We start from the raw sequence: 17,206 nt of genomic DNA, 5'->3' as shown, positions 1-17,206 counted from the left end.
CCTGAGGCAAGCAAATGTTTATTTTCTCTTTTATTTTTATGGGATAATCTGTTTGCAGTCATAAAGGCTTCTCAGCTGTCTTCTCTGCAAGTTTCACCCCAATAGGAAAACCAAACTTTTTGCCACTGCTTATCTCAGGCTGAAGGCAGTATCTTAATTCTGGTTTAAGCCACAGATCCCTGAACTGCCTATTGAGCTTCTTAGAAAACCTAATAATATAAATTTGCAATGCAAAACCAGGCTTATTTACTGAAGCTGCTGAATCTATAAACTGCTTCAAAGGCTTATTTTGTCTTGCAGGATACAGAAAGTAGTGGTAAATATGTCAAAAGCAGTAAAACTTCATTTTAAGTGTTGGAGATGACAGTAGTTTTTGCAAACCTGTGTTGTCATTAGGATTTTCCTGTTGAGGTGTTGTTTTCTCTGGGTTGCTGAAAATGTGTTTATGTCTTAGGAATACTTTTTAAACTGCAGGTTGCTGAGCAGGAACCTCATGCTTTAAGCTCTTCCCTCTGTAAGAGGAGTTTACTTGGGTTTTCAGGGTATAAGGTTGTCTTTGCAAAGAAGCATGCACTTAATCCCTGCCAGCTTTGTAGTACTTTCAGATTGAATAATCATTCTTCCATCAATCTCATTAACATTCACTTTTGAATCATAATAATGTAGGTAACAGGCTGATTAAATTGCATTTAATGTAACTTAAAGTTCTTTTCGTTGGAGCTCATCTGAAATTCATTAAAATGAGTTATCTGATTTATCTTATTTAATAACTTTTCTTCTGCAAGGGACAGTTTGTGGCTTTTGCGTGGGTACTCTGAACAGATTGAAAAAGTTCACAGAAGTGAAAGGCTTAGCCTGCTGTATTCCTCAGTTGTTATTAAATAATAAAACTCTGGAACTGAGGATAAAAAGTTAAGTTTTTGTTCTCAGATTAGTTGCACTGCCACTTCTATGCTAGAAGATTTTAGGTGTATTTCCCCCAAGTTCTTGCTGAATCTTCACCCACTTTAGTGCATGCCCATGGGCTGGTCACCAATTCCTTGCAAAGTTTGACAAAAATATATTGTAAAAACTTAAGAATGAAATGAAATTGCTAGACCTTTTAATCACCCATTAAAAGAAACAGGTAACATACCTGATTTATTTCTATTCTTACATAAAATACACAGATTGCTCTTTTAAGCCTGCTGGTATAGTAAAAAAAAATGTGGTGCTCAGGTGAGTTGTGTTTCTGCTCCACTCTCCCAGTCACTGTCCCTGGCAGCTGGTACTGATGTATAAATATGAGTGGTAATGGAGTTGTTTTGCAGTAGCTCCTTGTGCAAATGACATTGACATTTATGAAGACTGGCCAATCTCACCAGCAAATTACTGAGGGGAAGATTTCTGAGAGGCTGGGAATATTGCTTTTACATATCTTTCTTTGTCGTATTTAATGATCCATTAAAAACTGGAGCAAATTTCAGAAGAACAGCTTTTTACATTTACTGCGGGTTAGTTCTGCCTGCAGAAAAAAGTAGCTGGGAGGCAGCAGGTTTTTGTTTTCCAGTCCTTTTTTTTTTTATTTTTTTTTTTTTTTTTTGTATAGCAGCACACTGAGAAATTCTGTGTATTCCATCATAAGCGTCAATTTAATGACTTCTCATATTTACATTTTTTCAGCTCCAGCAGAACGCAGCACGTTCTGCACTAAATTATTGGTTCAGCCAAAGAAATCAAGTTTTGTTACTTATGACTAAAGTTGTGAGAAGCTATTTATGTCTCGCATTTATGCAAATAATTGCATCTAGAGCTGGGTGAAACGAAAAGGGTTTCAGCACCCATGGGCGTCGAAATTAATCTTGTATAGCTTGAGACATTTTGCTGTTCTAATTTGGGTGTTCCTGTTGATGTTTTTTTTTTTTTCCCTCCTTGGAGCTGACTCCCATGTCCCAGTAAATCCCAGCGCTGGGGCAGTGTCCGACGGTGCCGGTTGCTCCCGTCTGTTTTCCTGGCTGAGCTTCCCTCTGCTTGGTTGTACTCAAGCAGTTGCATCTGAAGTGAGCACGTGGATATTAATTCCACTAAATGAGGAAGGATGATTTACCCCCTGGACTCTGCTGAATTAGAGGCTGAGCCACTCCAGCTGCCCCGCTGCTGCGTGACGGACGCCTCCAGCGCTGCCTCCAGAGGGAGAATTCCCCCCCCTACAAAAAAAATCCTTCACTCAATCACATCAAAACCTCCAAAATGCATTTTCTCGTTTAAAGCTGTGGCCCTAGTTAATCACAAGCAAAGAGAAGCCTACGCTGAAGTTTTGACGTGATTTTTTTTTTTTTTTTTTCCTCTCTCTTCTTTCCTTTTCTTCCAGCTGCTGAAAATTCCCAAAGTTGGTCAGCCAGATGAAATGCATGAGTATAACTTCTTCTTGTCAAGTGTTGGCAAAGATAATCCTCAGGGAAGCTTCGAATGTGTCCAGCAAGAGGCCTCAACGTAAGTTTTACTAAGCTTACATCTTTAATGGCAAATTTAAGTTAGATTCTGTGGCTTTGAGCATGTTGCAAAAACTTCTAACAGAAGCTTGCTCCTGGTGATGAGCTGCAGTAGAAAATTAATGCCCAGCAACACCATGATTCCTTGCTAATTATAAATGCTTGCTTTTACATGGAATTTTTTTTTTTTTTTTTTTTTTTTGGGGGGGGGGGGGGGGAATGGACCGGGGGGGTTTGCTCTTTAAAAAAAGTAACCTTTTGAGCACTTTCCCACCAATCAGTGCTATTTTTAAAAGCATTTGCAATTCAGCATCATCCAAGCTAAGCGAGATCCATTCTACAACCATATGTAAATATGATTATGGCTGGCAGCACACTAGCATGCTGGCCACGATGGGTAGTTGTTTGACTTGAAAAACCACATAAAACAGTGACCTTACCATAATTGCATGACCATGGTGTTTCAGAAGCCAAATATAATACAGCAGTGCCTTGTCCTGGTGCTGTGAGTCAAAGTGAGCACTGTTGATGTCCACCACAAAGGCAAGAAAATACTGAGCTTTTACATCAGTTTCTAGAATACTACATCCAGCATAGTATTGATGTGGTCCAGTGGTGTTGAGTGACTGTGTGTCACATTTAATTAGCTGGGACATGGCAGGCAGGGTTTGTGTATTGATCTGGGAAGCTGGCAGCAAGCAGGGACACCAACACATCTCCCAAAGGCACTGCTCAGGGTCTTGGTGACAGGAGAGTTTCTGCCCTCAATTTCAAAAAAGAAGATTTCTCTAGGTTTGGGGAGCAGAGTGGAAATGAGCTGATTGAGCATCACCCTGCTCCACCAGCATCCTCATCCTTCTCTTTCTTTGCCCTCCTACTGCAGTCCAGCTTTTCAGTGAACCCAACTGATGGGACTGGGAGCAAGCTGCAGGGTTTAGTGTCATACCTGGGGCAGTGTGGGGTTTTGGGGGTATTTTTGGATTAAACTCTCTCTGAGAGGGGACACAGAGCTGCCAAGGCTGGCACTGAACAACCAGCAGAACTAGGTGCTAAGGGTGAGAGGTGCTGCCTCTCCTAAGCATCTTCTTTGGGAAGCAACACCTTCAGTATAAATGAGATTGGATTTGTTTCATAAGAAGAAATTTAAACCTGCTTTTTCTCTGAATAACATGCCTAGGTGGTTTTGATGGGGTTTCAATAAACTGTTTCAAAATTTAATCCAGGCTGGCTTGCACAAGGTCCTTAAAGACAGCTCATGCTCTGTGCACAGTGTGTGCAAATATACCAACTTCTGTGGTGTTTACACACAGAGTCATTTTAGAAAAAAAAAAAAAATCTGAAAGGACTTCTGCAGGGGATCTAGGCTAATTCTGTGCTCAAAGCAGGTCTAGCTTCCAGACTGGCTCAGATTCTGAAAATGCCCAGCCCCAGGAGGGGGATTACAGTGTCTTGGTCATTGCTTGGCTGCTTCTGTGGTGAAAAAAAAGCATAAAGGCAGCAATGTTCAACTAAATGGTGAACAGATTAAAGCTGTGCTTTGTAGGGGCAAGAGCTGTTTTGTTTTGGGTTTTTTTGTTGTTGTAAATGGGCTAATTTCAGAGCAAGGAATCAGTATGTTGCTCTGGGCTGTGTCCAAAACTGTAGCTGTTTCATCTTGAAATATTAGTGGCTTGGTCCAGCTTTGGGCTTTTCAGGAACAGTGCACCAAGCTGAGATGTCAGAGTCTTCACCTCCCCTCTTGGAGTCTTGGTGGGGAATTTTAGGTGGTTAAAGTGTTCTGGGTTACTGGAAGCTGTTTCCCTTTCTCTGGCCAGAGCTGTTTCAATGATGGGTCCCACATAACATCCCCGTTAAGAGTGGCAGTCATAGAATCATAGAATGATTTGGGTTGGAAGGGACCTCCATCATCAACACCCAGCCCCCCCTGCCATGGTCAGGGACCCCTCCCACCAGCCCAGGGTGCTCCAAGCCCCATCCAGCCTGGTCTGGAACATTTCCAGGGATGGTTTGGTCAATGTGAATGAAGTCTCTGTCAGTTGAGCTGGGTGCAGGAGAATGTTTGGACTGGGCCAGGACCAGGCTTCTTCAGAAACACCTGAACCCCAGTGCCTGGTCTGTTGCTCTCAGGGAGACCTCACTGTCCTTGTTTTCATGTGGGATTTGCTCTAAGGCTCTCCTCTTGAAAAGGAATAATTGGATTGTTTTGGTTGGAAGACCTTTAAGTTCATTGAGTCCAACCCTTCCCCACCCCCACCCCATGTCCCTCATCCCCACATCCCCAGGCTCTGAAACCCCTCCAGGGATGATGGGGACTCCAGCCCTGCCCTGGGCAGCCTGGGCCAGGCCCTGACAACCCTTTCCAGGGAGAAATTCTTCCCCAGCTCCAACCTAAACCTCCCCTGGCACCACTTGAGTTGTGCCAAAAGTTCCTCTTGTCCCATCCCTTGTTCCTTGGGAGCAGAGCCCGACCCCCCCTGGCTCCAACCTCCTCTCAGGGGGTTGCAGAGAGCCACAAGGTCTCCCCTCAGCCTCCTCTGCTCCAGGATCAACACCCACAGGGCCCTCAGGTGCTCCTCACAACTTCTCCAGACCTTCTCCTTACTCTCCAGATCTTCTCCATCTTCTCCAAACCTCCATCTTCTCCAATCCTCCATCTTCTCCAAACCTCCATCTTCTCCAAACCTCCATCTTCTCCAAACCTCCATCTTCTCCAAACCTCCATCTTCTCCAAACCTCCATCTTCTCCAAACCTCCATCTTCTCCAAACCTCCATCTTCTCCAAACCTCCATCTTCTCCAAACCTCCATCTTCTCCAAACCTCCATCTTCTCCAAACCTCCATCTTCTCCAAACCTCCATCTTCTCCAAACCTCCATCTTCTCCAAACCTCCATCTTCTCCAAACCTCCATCCCTTCTCCAAACCTCCATCTTCTCCATCCCTTCTCCAAACCTCCATCTTCTCCATCCCTTCTCCAAACCTCCATCTTCTCCATCCCTTCTCCAAACCTCCATCTTCTCCATCCCTTCTCCTCGCTCTCCATCCCTTCTCCTCGCTCTCCATCCCTTCTCCTCGCTCTCCATCCCTTCTCCTCGCTCTCCATCCCTTCTCCTCGCTCTCCATCCCTTCTCCTCGCTCTCCATCCCTTCTCCTCACTCTCCATCCCTTCTCCTCACTCTCCATCCCTTCTCCTCACTCTCCATCCCTTCTCCTCACTCTCCATCCCTTCTCCTCACTCTCCATCCCTTCTCCTCACTCTCCATCCCTTCTCCTCACTCTCCATCCCTACTCCTCACTCTCCATCCCTTCTCCTTGCTCTCCAGCCCCTTCCCCAGCTCCATTCCCTTCTCTGGACACTCTCCATCCCCTCAATCTCCTTCTGCTCCTGAGGACCCCAGAACTGACCCCAGGATTGGGGGTGCAGCCTCCCCAGTGCCCAGCACATGGGGACCATCCCTGCCCTGCTCCTGCTGCCCACCCCAGTGCTGGTCCCAGCCAGGATGCTGGTGGCCACCTTGGCCACCTGGGCACCCCTGGCTCGTGCTCAGCTGGGTGTTGACCAACACCCCCAGCTCCTTTTCCCCCAGGCACTTTCCATCTGCTCTGCCCCAAGGCTGGAGCATTGCCTGGGCTTGGGGTGACCCCAGGGCAGGACTTCACCCCCAGAACCCACAGGGAATGGTGAGATGGGAGATGGGAAACCAGTGGGAAGCCTCTGGGGCAGGACCTGCTTGGCATGAGAATGCCAACTGCCCGAGTTGTCCATTGTCCAGAACAGTCCCCAACATTGCCTCTGAAGGACAGGTATGTCAGGAAGTTGTAATTACCCTGATGGTCACAACTGGCACAGTTTGGATGTGCAGAGACAACTGGAAAGACATTTACACCCCACCCAGCTGCTGGAGCTGGAAAAGGTTTTCCTTCCCTGAGCCGGGTACAGCCAAACTTCTAACTCTGAAGTAGTGTTTGGCCTCAACCTTTTTCAATGTTTTTATAGTTCTGGAGCCTCGCAGCTCACTTGCCTGGGACTTGTACAGAACAAAATTACAGTTTGTCCAACAAGTGAATCGTATCAGACGACCAGAGAGCGCATGGCCCAGGCAGAAGAGGAGTCGCGTAATCGAGGTGCAAAGGTTATCAAACCTGGTGGAGCATCTTTAGGTATGTTGCTTTTAGGTTGTGTTTCATTTTCTGCTAGACATCTCTTAAGTTTTCAGATGCAGTAATTCATCTTTTTCCAGCCTGTCCTTGGGAAAGTTGTTGTGTTCAGAGGTGTAGGTAGCTTGTCCCCGTGACACAGATTTTCAGTGTCCTGTTGGGGAATTGAGACATTAACCTTCTTTTTTTTTGCCCAGAAATCCTGCCAGTCATTCCTTGAGTGGCTGAAATTTTGATCATTGATGTGAGGGGTTTTGCCACCCTGTGCACTTCTCTGGTTTAGTAGCTAAATTATTTGTTTCATGACTTTTGAGTACCTAAATACTGTGCTGAACCGTTAACCTTAATTTGTAATCTGAAAAAGATGATGTTTCGCATACAAATCTGTAAATTTAATTATGAAAAACTTCGATTTTTCAGACTTCCTAATACAGATAAAATTTTATGTCTCAGTCATTAATAAGTAAGTGTTACCACGAGACCATGTTTGTTTGGTTAAGAAGGTTGGAAAAGTTATTGGTGAGAAAAGTTATGGTAATGTTGGCATCTTCCCATAATTATTAACAAGGGAGGAAGGGCTTGGATGATGTACTTCTTTACTAAACTGTTCTGGGTACCATTTCCCTGAGCAGCCTGGAGCTGGCTGCAGGTCAGTGCCAGGGGAGCATCCTCCTGGGTCAAACATGCTCTGCCCTGCCTTTGGCTGAAGTTCATGAAGAGCATGGACATCCTGGCAGTGATGGTCCAACACTCTGCTCTGCCTCAGTTTCCTGCAGGGCACCTTCTGCCAGCATCACCACGGCTTTTTGGAGCTAGAAAAAAAATTGTGTGTGGCCCTGAAACCCAGAGCTGGAGAGGGGGGTACCAGGAGCCACTTAAAGTGATGTAAACTGCCTTGAAATGGAATCCTGAGAGGAGCTGCTTCCACCAGTTTCATATCTGCTTGGGAAAGTTTTGTTTCACATGTGAATGATCTGCCTGGTCCTTGTTAGCTGTTTAAATATAACTTAACTCAACACTAAAGAAATGTCACCTGAAGGTGGGGAGTAGCAAAGTTGTGGGTTTTGGTGGTTCTTGTGATTTAGGCTGGCCTTGGTGGAGCTCAGGTGGTGGCTGGTAGGGCAGGGGGTTGATTTTGCAGCACCAGTCAGGAGCTGTGGTTGCTGATCATCATGCCTGGCCATCTCTTGGGTTAATTTTTTTTATTTTTATTTTTTCTCTCAGTGATTTGGAGGCATGAGTTTAGGGAGGTGTGTTGCTTGAATGCTGCTTACACCATCTGGTTTGCTTGTCTGCTTTGGGTTTAACTTGTCGAAACGTTTGCCATAGGTTCAGTAAACAACTGGCAAGTGGGACCTGTTCTGAAAATGCAACGTTTGTCCCAGCAAGGTTTGCTCTTGAAAATCAGGAGGGCAAAGTCCAGGGAACATGCAGGGTAGGAAAGTGACAAGGGTTTGGCCTGCAGTGCAAAATGGAAACAAGATTTTGCTATTCCTGTGGTTGGGGAGCACCTCTGGTGGGAGAAAAGGAGCCCCAGGTTTGCTCTCCAGGACTCATTGGGTCTCCCTCCTGTGCCAAACACGAGTTGCTGCTGTTGGGAAAATGCCAATTTTCTATCCCACCCTCTGCTGGGTTGCAAGCAATACTTACTGCAGTATTCTGTAATATTGGGATAAATCCTTCTTTTCTCTGCAATAGCAGATGCTACTTAATGCTATTTAAAAGCACAGAATGGGTCAGTTTTGAGTATTTCCTGGAAAACTGATATCGTGATTGGGTGGCCTTTGTTTTTAAATTCTGATGAACCACTGCCAAACACCTGTTTCTGCTGAGAAGCTTGTCTTTCTGTGGGGTTTGATCCAAAATGCTGTGCAGGCTGTGTTTTAAAACTTCTCTGGCCTTGTTCCCACGATTTTTTGGTGTATTGTTTCTGACAACTTGGGCTTATTTAATATGAGGGAGTAATTTCAGTTTAAAATATGGTGTGATGGTAACTCAGGTGACTAACACCAAGTGTTTGCAGCTTCCTTAAGCACTGGTGGAATTAATTGTCTGGCATTAATGAGGAATCTTTTCATGATGTGGAAAACCTTTGCCATGCACTTCAGAGTACTCTAAAAAAAAATGCCTGATTTGGGGTATTTGGTGCTTGAGCTTATAAACTGGGAAAATAATAAAAGCATCCTATCTATATGTAGTCTTTCTACAGGTACCACTCATTTAGCAGCTTGTTAAAATTTTTTTTCATTAGTCCTTTGTTAGTGCCTAGCTTGATGCATCTTTACTACCTGCATATGCTTACAGATACTGAAGTGCTAATTAATTCAGCTTTTAGAGTTTATCCAGCTCAGGGCATCCTTTTGAAACAACTTTCTTGTCTCCCCTCAACCTCCCCCATGTCACTTTTTTGTTTTGTTTTGTGTGCTTTGGGTTGGTGGGTTTTTGTTTTTTTTTTTTGGCTTGGTTTTGTCTTTTGGTTGGTTTGTTTGTTATTTCGGTTGGTTTTTTGTTTGTTTGGTTTTTTTCCCCTTACTTTAGGAAGAAGACCACAGGTCAGAAGAGCACCACAGAGCATTCCAGATGTTGTGCCTGAGAGGAAGAGATCAACACCCATGAACCCTGCAAACACAATTAGGAGGACTCCAGCACAGAATGCTGTTGCTCAGAGGCCATACAGGGACAGAGTGATTCACCTGCTGGCACTGAGGAGCTACAAGAAACCAGAGCTGCTTGCCCGTTTGCAGAGGGATGGTGTCAACCAAAAGGACAAGAATTCCCTGGGAATTATTCTTCAGCAGGTGAGGAGGTCGTGGGGTTTGTTTGGTTGTTTCCCCTCCTGCTATTCTTTCAATCATAACATAGGGGGCTTAGTTTAAATAATAGAAAGTAGTGAATATTTTATATATATATATATATAGATAGATAGATAGATAGATAGATATAGACATATATAGATATATATACACACATATGTATAAAATATACATATAATATATATAAATAATAGAAAATAATCAACAACCTGTGTGGTGCTCCTTGTTTAATTTATTCCCACCACCTTCATACAGGTGCCCTGTACTGAAAGTCAATGTGAGCAAAGCAAAGCAAAAATAAAATTTGGGGGTGTTTTTCTTTCACTAGACTGGCAGGCAACACCTAACTTTTTCTAGCTTTGTTGCTCCTATTGTTGCTTTTTTTCTCTCTCTCTTATTTGGCCTGCTTATTTGAGAGAAGCTGGCCATGTGTTCTCTGGATTGTGTGAAGTAGTTTCTCATAGGACTTAATATTTCATGTGATGAGAAATTCTCTTTATGAAGAGAGAGGTTTGGTAACCACACAGGTTATTAGCTGGTAACTGGTACCTCTAAGTGGTTCTTGGCTTCTCTTGGCACATAGAAAATTGCAGTCCTGGTTTCAGCCCAACCACGGATTAAAAAGATGATGGTCCAAATTTTTTTTGTTTCAGTGTCTTTTCCAGTGCTCCTTTGAGTTAATTTCCTCTTGTATTTCTTTAGCATGTCCATCAAGATTATTGGTAAGCCTATACTGTGTCAGGTGAGACCTGTGTGTTTGTGAGCTTTACATTAATTTTATACTCTTAACAGTTCAGAGAAGGCTTCTTAAAGTATGGTGATATGAATTATGGATGTATTAATATATAAAGCAGGAATGTTTCCTGATTATGTAGGAAAAAAACCTCTTGTGGAACCTATAAAAGTGAGTAAAGATCTGTGTTTATACAGCAAATTTTAAAAACTCATTGCTTGGATATGTGAAGTATCTTTGCTTTGTGGGTTTTTTTTTTCACCCTGAAGTCATTCAGAGTTTAACAAAAGCCATGTTCTTGCATGTGAATTGGAGATGTCAATTTATACCTCCAGTTGGTCATAAAATTCCAAGAGCAAGCATCTCTAGATCACAAAAGGTACAAATTTTTTCCCCTGTTCCATTATACTTTATAATAATTTGAGAAGATCTTCTTGATCCTCGTGTATGACTGCAAGGCTCTACTTTCCATTCAGAAATTATAATGTTGGCAGCACTACACCCTGAAAAGCTGTTCTCATGTTTTAATTCATAAATAGGTGTTTTTATGGTACAAATCCAAATTCATCAGCTTGACCTCGTTCAGGTCTAATCTGTGCAGGCTTGGCCTCTCCCAGAATAGAGCTTTAATTCTCTTTTTCAACAAGTCAGTGTTTCTGGACATCTTTGTCACTCCTAATTTTTTAAGTTGAGGACAAAGGCACATGCACACAGACACAAATTAGCAGTGTGCATCATCATGTTTTTGGGGGAAAAACAGCTGTAAATACAAAAGGTGGTGTTGGTGGTTATTCAGCATTTTGGGTCAGGCAGATTGACTTGAGGTTTCCTCTGAAAATCTGAACAGAAATCTAAGATAGTTGTCTGAGTTCTCAATGTTCAGTAGCTCATTTTAGCTTTTTTGGGCACGTTTTGCATTTTTCTAGAGGAAGGCAGAACCCCCCCACACAGATGACCTTCTCATTACAATGGTTTGTTGTAATGAAGCACATGCCTGAAAAATAGAGTGCATCTGTGCACCTCTCCTTAACCATTTTAGCACTAAGTCTTGTTTTCAAAATAAACTTGTTAGGTATTGGTACAAGGTTTGGTTGGTTGTTTTTTTTTTCTTTCCCAGTGGGTATAACTTCAATATGGCTTCAGACCAGTGGGATAGATGAGTAATTTAAATTTAATTTTATTAATTAATAATTCATCTTTGTAGGAAAATGAGTTTAGTGCCAGCTAGGCTGTCAGAAAAAAGATTTTTCAGTAGAAAGCTGTATTTTCTTCCGGGCATTTCTCTTTATCAAGATAAATGACAACACAGTGTGGTGGGTAAGGTGGTGATGGAAAATGTGCATTGTTCCAGGCACAGGCTGTTCCCTGCCATGGCAGGAGAGCTGTGCAAAAGAAAAGAACAGCAGGTGTCTTCCTGAGGTTGAGCAACTCTGGATTGGTATGAGGAAATAAGTGTTATTAACAAAAAAACAAAACAAAACAAAACAAAACAACAACAAAAAAAAAGAGAGAGAGGGAAATAAATGAAAATAAAAAATACGCCTCTCAACGTTATTTCATGCAGTGAAGATGTCAAGTTTTGGCATAGTTTGCCTTTGATTCCCAATGCTGTATTAAAGGCAAAAAAAAACCCCAAAACATCCCAAAACAGGTGTTGCAGAGAGAGGTTTTCTTAGAGCACACTTCACACATGCTTGCAACAGTTTGGTATTTTTTTACATCCATATTTTTACCTCCCGGGTTGACCACACTCGTGCTTGTTACATGAGAGATGCTTTGGGCTAAAAAACATGGAAAACTGGTGTGTGATTTACTTCTCAGCTATGCCTTGGCTTTGCAGTACCAATCTTATTTCTGTAGTTTGCACTCAGGTATAATGAACATTTATTTTCTTAAATGTCTGCCTATAGGTAGCCAACCTGAATCCAAAGGATAATTCTTATGCTCTGAAGGATTCTTTATATAAAGAAATTCAAAAACAGTGGCCTGGATACACTGAAATAGATAAACAGTCATTGGAGTTAATTCTTTCTAGGTAAGTTGAGTCTTTAGGGGAAGGAAAATAGCCTTTTTTAAAACTTTTTCTGGGAAATAAATGTGCCTGCCCTATCATGAAAGAACTAAGACATAGGCATTTTTGCCTTGTAACCTGACATGTTGGGTTATCCTTACAGAAAACTGTCTTCATCTCAGAATGCCAGCAGCACCAGCCGTGTGGAATGCTCTGCAGCTTCTGATAAAGATGCTCCATCAAGCAGTGCTCAGGTATTTTGGTTGTTTTGGGTTTTTTTGCCATTGTTTAGAGTGTTTTAAGATCTCGTGTTGGTGTAAAATCTGTGATGTAAAGAGCTACCATTGTCTTTAACACATGGAAAACTGGAAGAATTTTTTTCTAATTGGTTTATTATATCCTTTTCAAAGATGATTGCCCTCTTAAAGACTTCAAAAAATGCATGGTCACATAGCTCAAGGGCTGCTGTGTTTGGTGTTCTCTGTTTCAGAATATTTATTAAAATCTTTAGAGCAGTAAACAGTCCCTTTCTAATTTCCTAAATACACCTGGATCTCATGTTTTAACTGTCAACACATTGGCCTAAACTCCATCTCTAGGAGACTGACCTTGCAGAAACCCAAACTTCTCTGTGGAGTTTCAGCTTGCCTGCTGACCCTCTTGGTTACTCCTTACTGGTGCAAAACCCTGAACTTTCTGGTTAAATACTTAAAATATTTTGCGTTGCCTGAGGGTGCTTTTACTGTGGTGTGCAAAGGCAAAATATGTGTATATTTTTGTTGTGTGATTGCATGAGTTCAAGGCTCTTTGTGGTGTGGTGGTTGTGATACACAAAATATGCACAAACATCCTTGTTCAAGCAGAAAGCTTAGAAAAGTCTGGAATAAGGACAAATTAAGGAAGATTTGGATACTTTCTGTGTCTACAACTGCATTTCAGTGCATGCATGGTACAGCAGTAAGACAGGGAGCATGGGAAGTCTTCCACCACTGAGTTATTTACGTTTAAACAGAAGAGGGGGGAGGCAAACTCCTGTTTTTCCATAACTTTCTCCCAGTTGCAGGTCCCAAGGGAGCCTCCTCAGACACAGAAATTGGTACCTGGGCACCCACCTGAGCTCCTCGTGTGGGTGAAGCCCTTGGTAGAGCTGCTGCTGGGAGGGAGCATCTCTCTCTCTCTCCCAAAACCTTTTAGCTGTTTTTTTTTTTTTTTTTTTTTAAGAGAAACTTGCTAAATTGGAAGATTAGGAACTAAGAATGGAATAGATCTTGGAATCACAGGATGTCAGGTTGGAAGGGACCTCAGGGATCATCTGGTCCCACCTTTTAACATAATTGCTGTGAGATGTCCCAACATCCTGTTCAACAGCCCTAAAACTTTGCAAAGTGGGGGAATCCACCCCTTCCCCTGGGACACCATTCCCATGTCTGACTGTCCTCAGGGTGGAAAATTGTCCTTTTGGGTTAAAACCAGATATTAACTGCAGTACTGCTTGTCTGACATCTGTTTTTTAGGTGAGAAAGATGTGTTTTTTGACAGCTGCCCGTTTAGCAACGCTTCCGATTTTGGAACGGGACCGAATTCTGATGATGTAAAATTATTTTTCTCATTGTTGTTATTATTATTATTATTATTATTATTACAGAAAAGACCTCTGAATCCCGTGTTCACTGATCCTCTGATGAACAAGAGGCAGAGGATTTCTCACATGGCCAACCAAATCAACCACCTGCTCCGTGGCCCCTTTGCTGCCCCCCGCCCGCCCGCCGCAGCCGCCCGCCCGCCGCCTCCTCCCCCCCCAGCACCTGCCCCTCCACCCCATCGCCCCACACCCCATTCCTCCTCCAGCCTCCAGCCTTCCAGCTCCCCCAGGACCCTCGAGAGGAGGGGGATGCAAGAGATGCCTCAGTGTAGCCTCACCCAAAATCAGAGGAGCAGCTCCCAGGACCGGAATCCAACAGGCACCTCCCGGACTGCGCTGAGGATCCCGACGCCCAACATGGGGAAGGGGAAATCTCCCAAGTCCATGGGCAACCAACAGCCCAAGAAGGGGAAGGAGCTTAAGGAGGAGAAAAACAAACCACAGGACACTTCAAGTGCAAGCGAGGAGGAGAAGAACCTCAGAAAAGAAGAAACTGACAAGCTGAATAAAGCCTCCCCTTCGGCGTCGTCTGAAGGTATTAATAACACACTGCTCTTCCTGTTGTGTGGGCAGGTCCAGGGGATGGAAACACAAATGGTCTGTTTTTTTCTCTTGCAGTGTATTAATTAAGTGTAATTAATTGCAGTGCCATGATCTCCATTCCATTGTCATGAAGAATCCTTTTTTTCCCCTTCCATTGTTCTACATTCTAACGCTTGAAAATAAGAACAAACAAGAAAATGCAAAACAAACAAACAAACAAAACCAACAAAAGAACCTCAAATAATAAAAAAAAGAAGCTGGGCTTGTTCTGCTGGAACCCTAGCTAAAATTGGGTTTGATCTTAAAGAATTCTCACCTTGTAGAAAAAAAATCATTATATTGAAGAAATCTTTGATTACTTCGGGGCAGAAGCCAGTTATTAGGAAGAGTTAGATACTAGAGAAACAAAAGGAATGGATTTTTTTGTTTGTTTGTTTTTCTTGATTTCCAGAAAACTGACAGTTTATGGAAACCTGCTGCACTTTTTTCACCAGCAGACTTTGCAGCCTGCACAGTGCAGAGCTGTCAGCTGTACCTGTTGCATGTCCCCATTGCTGCAGGGACATTTCATTGTGGTTCACCAAACATGTCCATGGCAAGGCTGAAAGACACAGAAACAGGCATGTGGGTTACTGTAACTTTGGTTTAACTGTGCTGTGAGCTCCTCTCCATCTGAGCTGTGCTTTGAGATGGTCTCACATCTACCCTGGACACCCTGCACAGTGCCCACAGGGCTTGGGGTTGCTTTGAAAATACCTATGTTTGAATTCTTAAAGCAGGTGAGCATCTTCCTCCAGAAGGCAGGAACAAGATTCTGAGTAGTTCATGGACTCACAGAATAATCTGAGTTGGTAGGGACCCGTCAGGTCCTGACTCCAAGCTAGGGAAGGGAAGATCTGAATTACAAATTAGTTCTTAAATTAAAGCCTCCAAATAGACTGTGCCATGCCAACAAGTGCTTTTGAATTCTTGGAAATGAAATGCCTGCAGCAAAGCTGTTCACAGAAGTGGCATTGCAGGCACTGTTGACTGTGAACATGGTTATTTGTGTTTCTCTCAAGTTTTGCCACCAGTTCTGCACTTCTTATCACACACCTGCTGTATCACATAGTAATTTTTGTATTAAAAGCACAAGAATCAAGTAGTACCTTGCATGACAGCTCTTTTCTTCCCCCATTACTTAAACCCCAGAGAGCTCAGAGCTTGTCAAGAATGGCTGAGTCTCAGCAGAAACTGTGTTTAAACAGTGGTGAAATATGATAATCATGAATATAGATGATTGTGTGCTTTTTAAGCTCACCACAAAACCCAAATTAAAAACAGGGGGAGATTACCAAGGTACTGAGTGTTTCTCCCTGCTCCAGCTTGGTTTTCCTTCACTCTTGCCTCTCCTTCTTCTTTATCAAAAAGATAGGGGGGCTCTTGAAGTGCTCCTTCAGAACAGGATTAGGGATTAATTGTCCCTTGCTTTCATAACCCCATTTACAGGAGCAAAAGAGCAGTTTACAAGTGCAAATAACTCCCAGACCCAGTAGTGCCACGTTGATGAATTGGAGCAAATCTTTGTTGCAGGTTACTGAAGCCTCAACACCAGTAACCTGCCATAGGAGAGGGGCTGGAATTAAATATAACTGGGTACCCATAATTGGCAGGGATAAAAACATGGCATGAAAAGAATTGCATAAAAACATGGCATGAAAAGAACTTCAGCTTATTCTATTTCTCACTGGAACCTGGATGTTGATTATATTTTATATATATAATATATACATATATATACACACACACACACATATATATATTTGTGTTTGTGTATGTGTATATTTATATATATTTATATGTGTGTGTGTATCAAGCTGCCTCCTTTTGTGCCCCCACATCTCTTGCTGCACAACTTGAATTTATTTCTCTGCAGAAAATTCACATCATGTCTTCAAATAATAAAAGCTGACCTTGGGTTAATGTTGGGGTAGCATGGAACCTGTGGCATAAAGTATTAGTGCCCTCCTGCCATAGCCCAGTGCTGCCTGCTGTGGAGAAGGTCATTTGAGCCCTATAATTAAGTTAGAATCTCTGTAAAAGTCATCTGCAGGGAGAAGAAGGCTCTAGAGGATTTTGTCAGGTCCATCGTGTTGGTATTGTTTGTCTTTATTAAAAACCTGTCTTTTTCAAGTGGCTTTTTAATTCTGTTTTCTGTAGGAGCCAAAAAGCCCTGCACTGCCTCCAAAGAGTCTCCTTCACCAGAGGAACCACCAGACTACTTAGCGTAAGTAAAGTAACAATTTTTTTAAGTTGAAAACTTACCAAAACATAGTAATTAATGCAAAGTTTCATTAAGTAGTTCAGCTGCCTTATTTGAGCACCTGCAAATCTTCAGCTCTGAGTTTGTCCCTTACTTCTGGCGGGGGAAAAGAAATGTTAAAAATATTTTTTTTTTATATAGGCTGGGAGAAGATCATTTAATTTAATTCTTCTTCAAGAATACAGTTAAAAAACCAGTTATGAGCATATAGTGTTTCCAGAGGTGAGGCCATACAGGAGGGAAGCAAAAGTCTAAATGATTAAATATATAAATATGGACAACTTCTGTGTGTTTTCTCTGCTTAGTGTGTCTAAGCCAGAGAGGTGGGAAGGTGGCAAGAGTTTAAAGCAGACTTTAAAGCCCAGATTTACAAAACTTTAATATAATTTAACAGGAGTTAACCATCAAAGTTAATTTTGAAGCTTTGATATAAAATGGCCACCGAGTTGCTTGAAGCTACAGCAGAACATCCAGCTTCACATGGAGCTGCAGACCAAAGAGCAGGAGGAAACAGAAACACTTCAGTTCAGATTTT

The 17,206-nt window shown here is 42.6% G+C and overlaps 1 protein-coding gene across 3 annotated transcripts in view; it reads left to right on the top strand.

Moving 5' to 3' along the window:
* The window catches only part of ELL2 (elongation factor for RNA polymerase II 2), a 39,580-nt gene that overhangs the window by 17,329 nt on the left and 5,045 nt on the right, over positions 1–17,206 (top strand). For 2 of the 3 annotated variants that reach the window (XM_071730172.1, XM_071730173.1), the window contains exons 3-9: positions 2,351–2,472; positions 6,467–6,630; positions 9,166–9,425; positions 12,084–12,208; positions 12,348–12,438; positions 13,830–14,361; positions 16,569–16,635. In XM_071730172.1, the coding sequence (XP_071586273.1) occupies positions 2,351–2,472; positions 6,467–6,630; positions 9,166–9,425; positions 12,084–12,208; positions 12,348–12,438; positions 13,830–14,361; positions 16,569–16,635 (1,361 nt within the window). Of the gene's footprint in view, positions 1–2,350; positions 2,477–6,466; positions 6,631–9,165; positions 9,426–12,083; positions 12,209–12,347; positions 12,439–13,829; positions 14,362–16,568; positions 16,636–17,206 lie in introns of those variants that run through there. The other variant, XM_071730174.1, reaches the window with a different exon arrangement.

This window comes from Heliangelus exortis, chromosome Z, assembly GCF_036169615.1.
Source record: "Heliangelus exortis chromosome Z, bHelExo1.hap1, whole genome shotgun sequence".
In the NCBI taxonomy this organism is placed as follows: domain Eukaryota; kingdom Metazoa; phylum Chordata; class Aves; order Apodiformes; family Trochilidae; genus Heliangelus; species Heliangelus exortis.
This window is presented reverse-complemented; position numbering and strand designations above follow the sequence as displayed.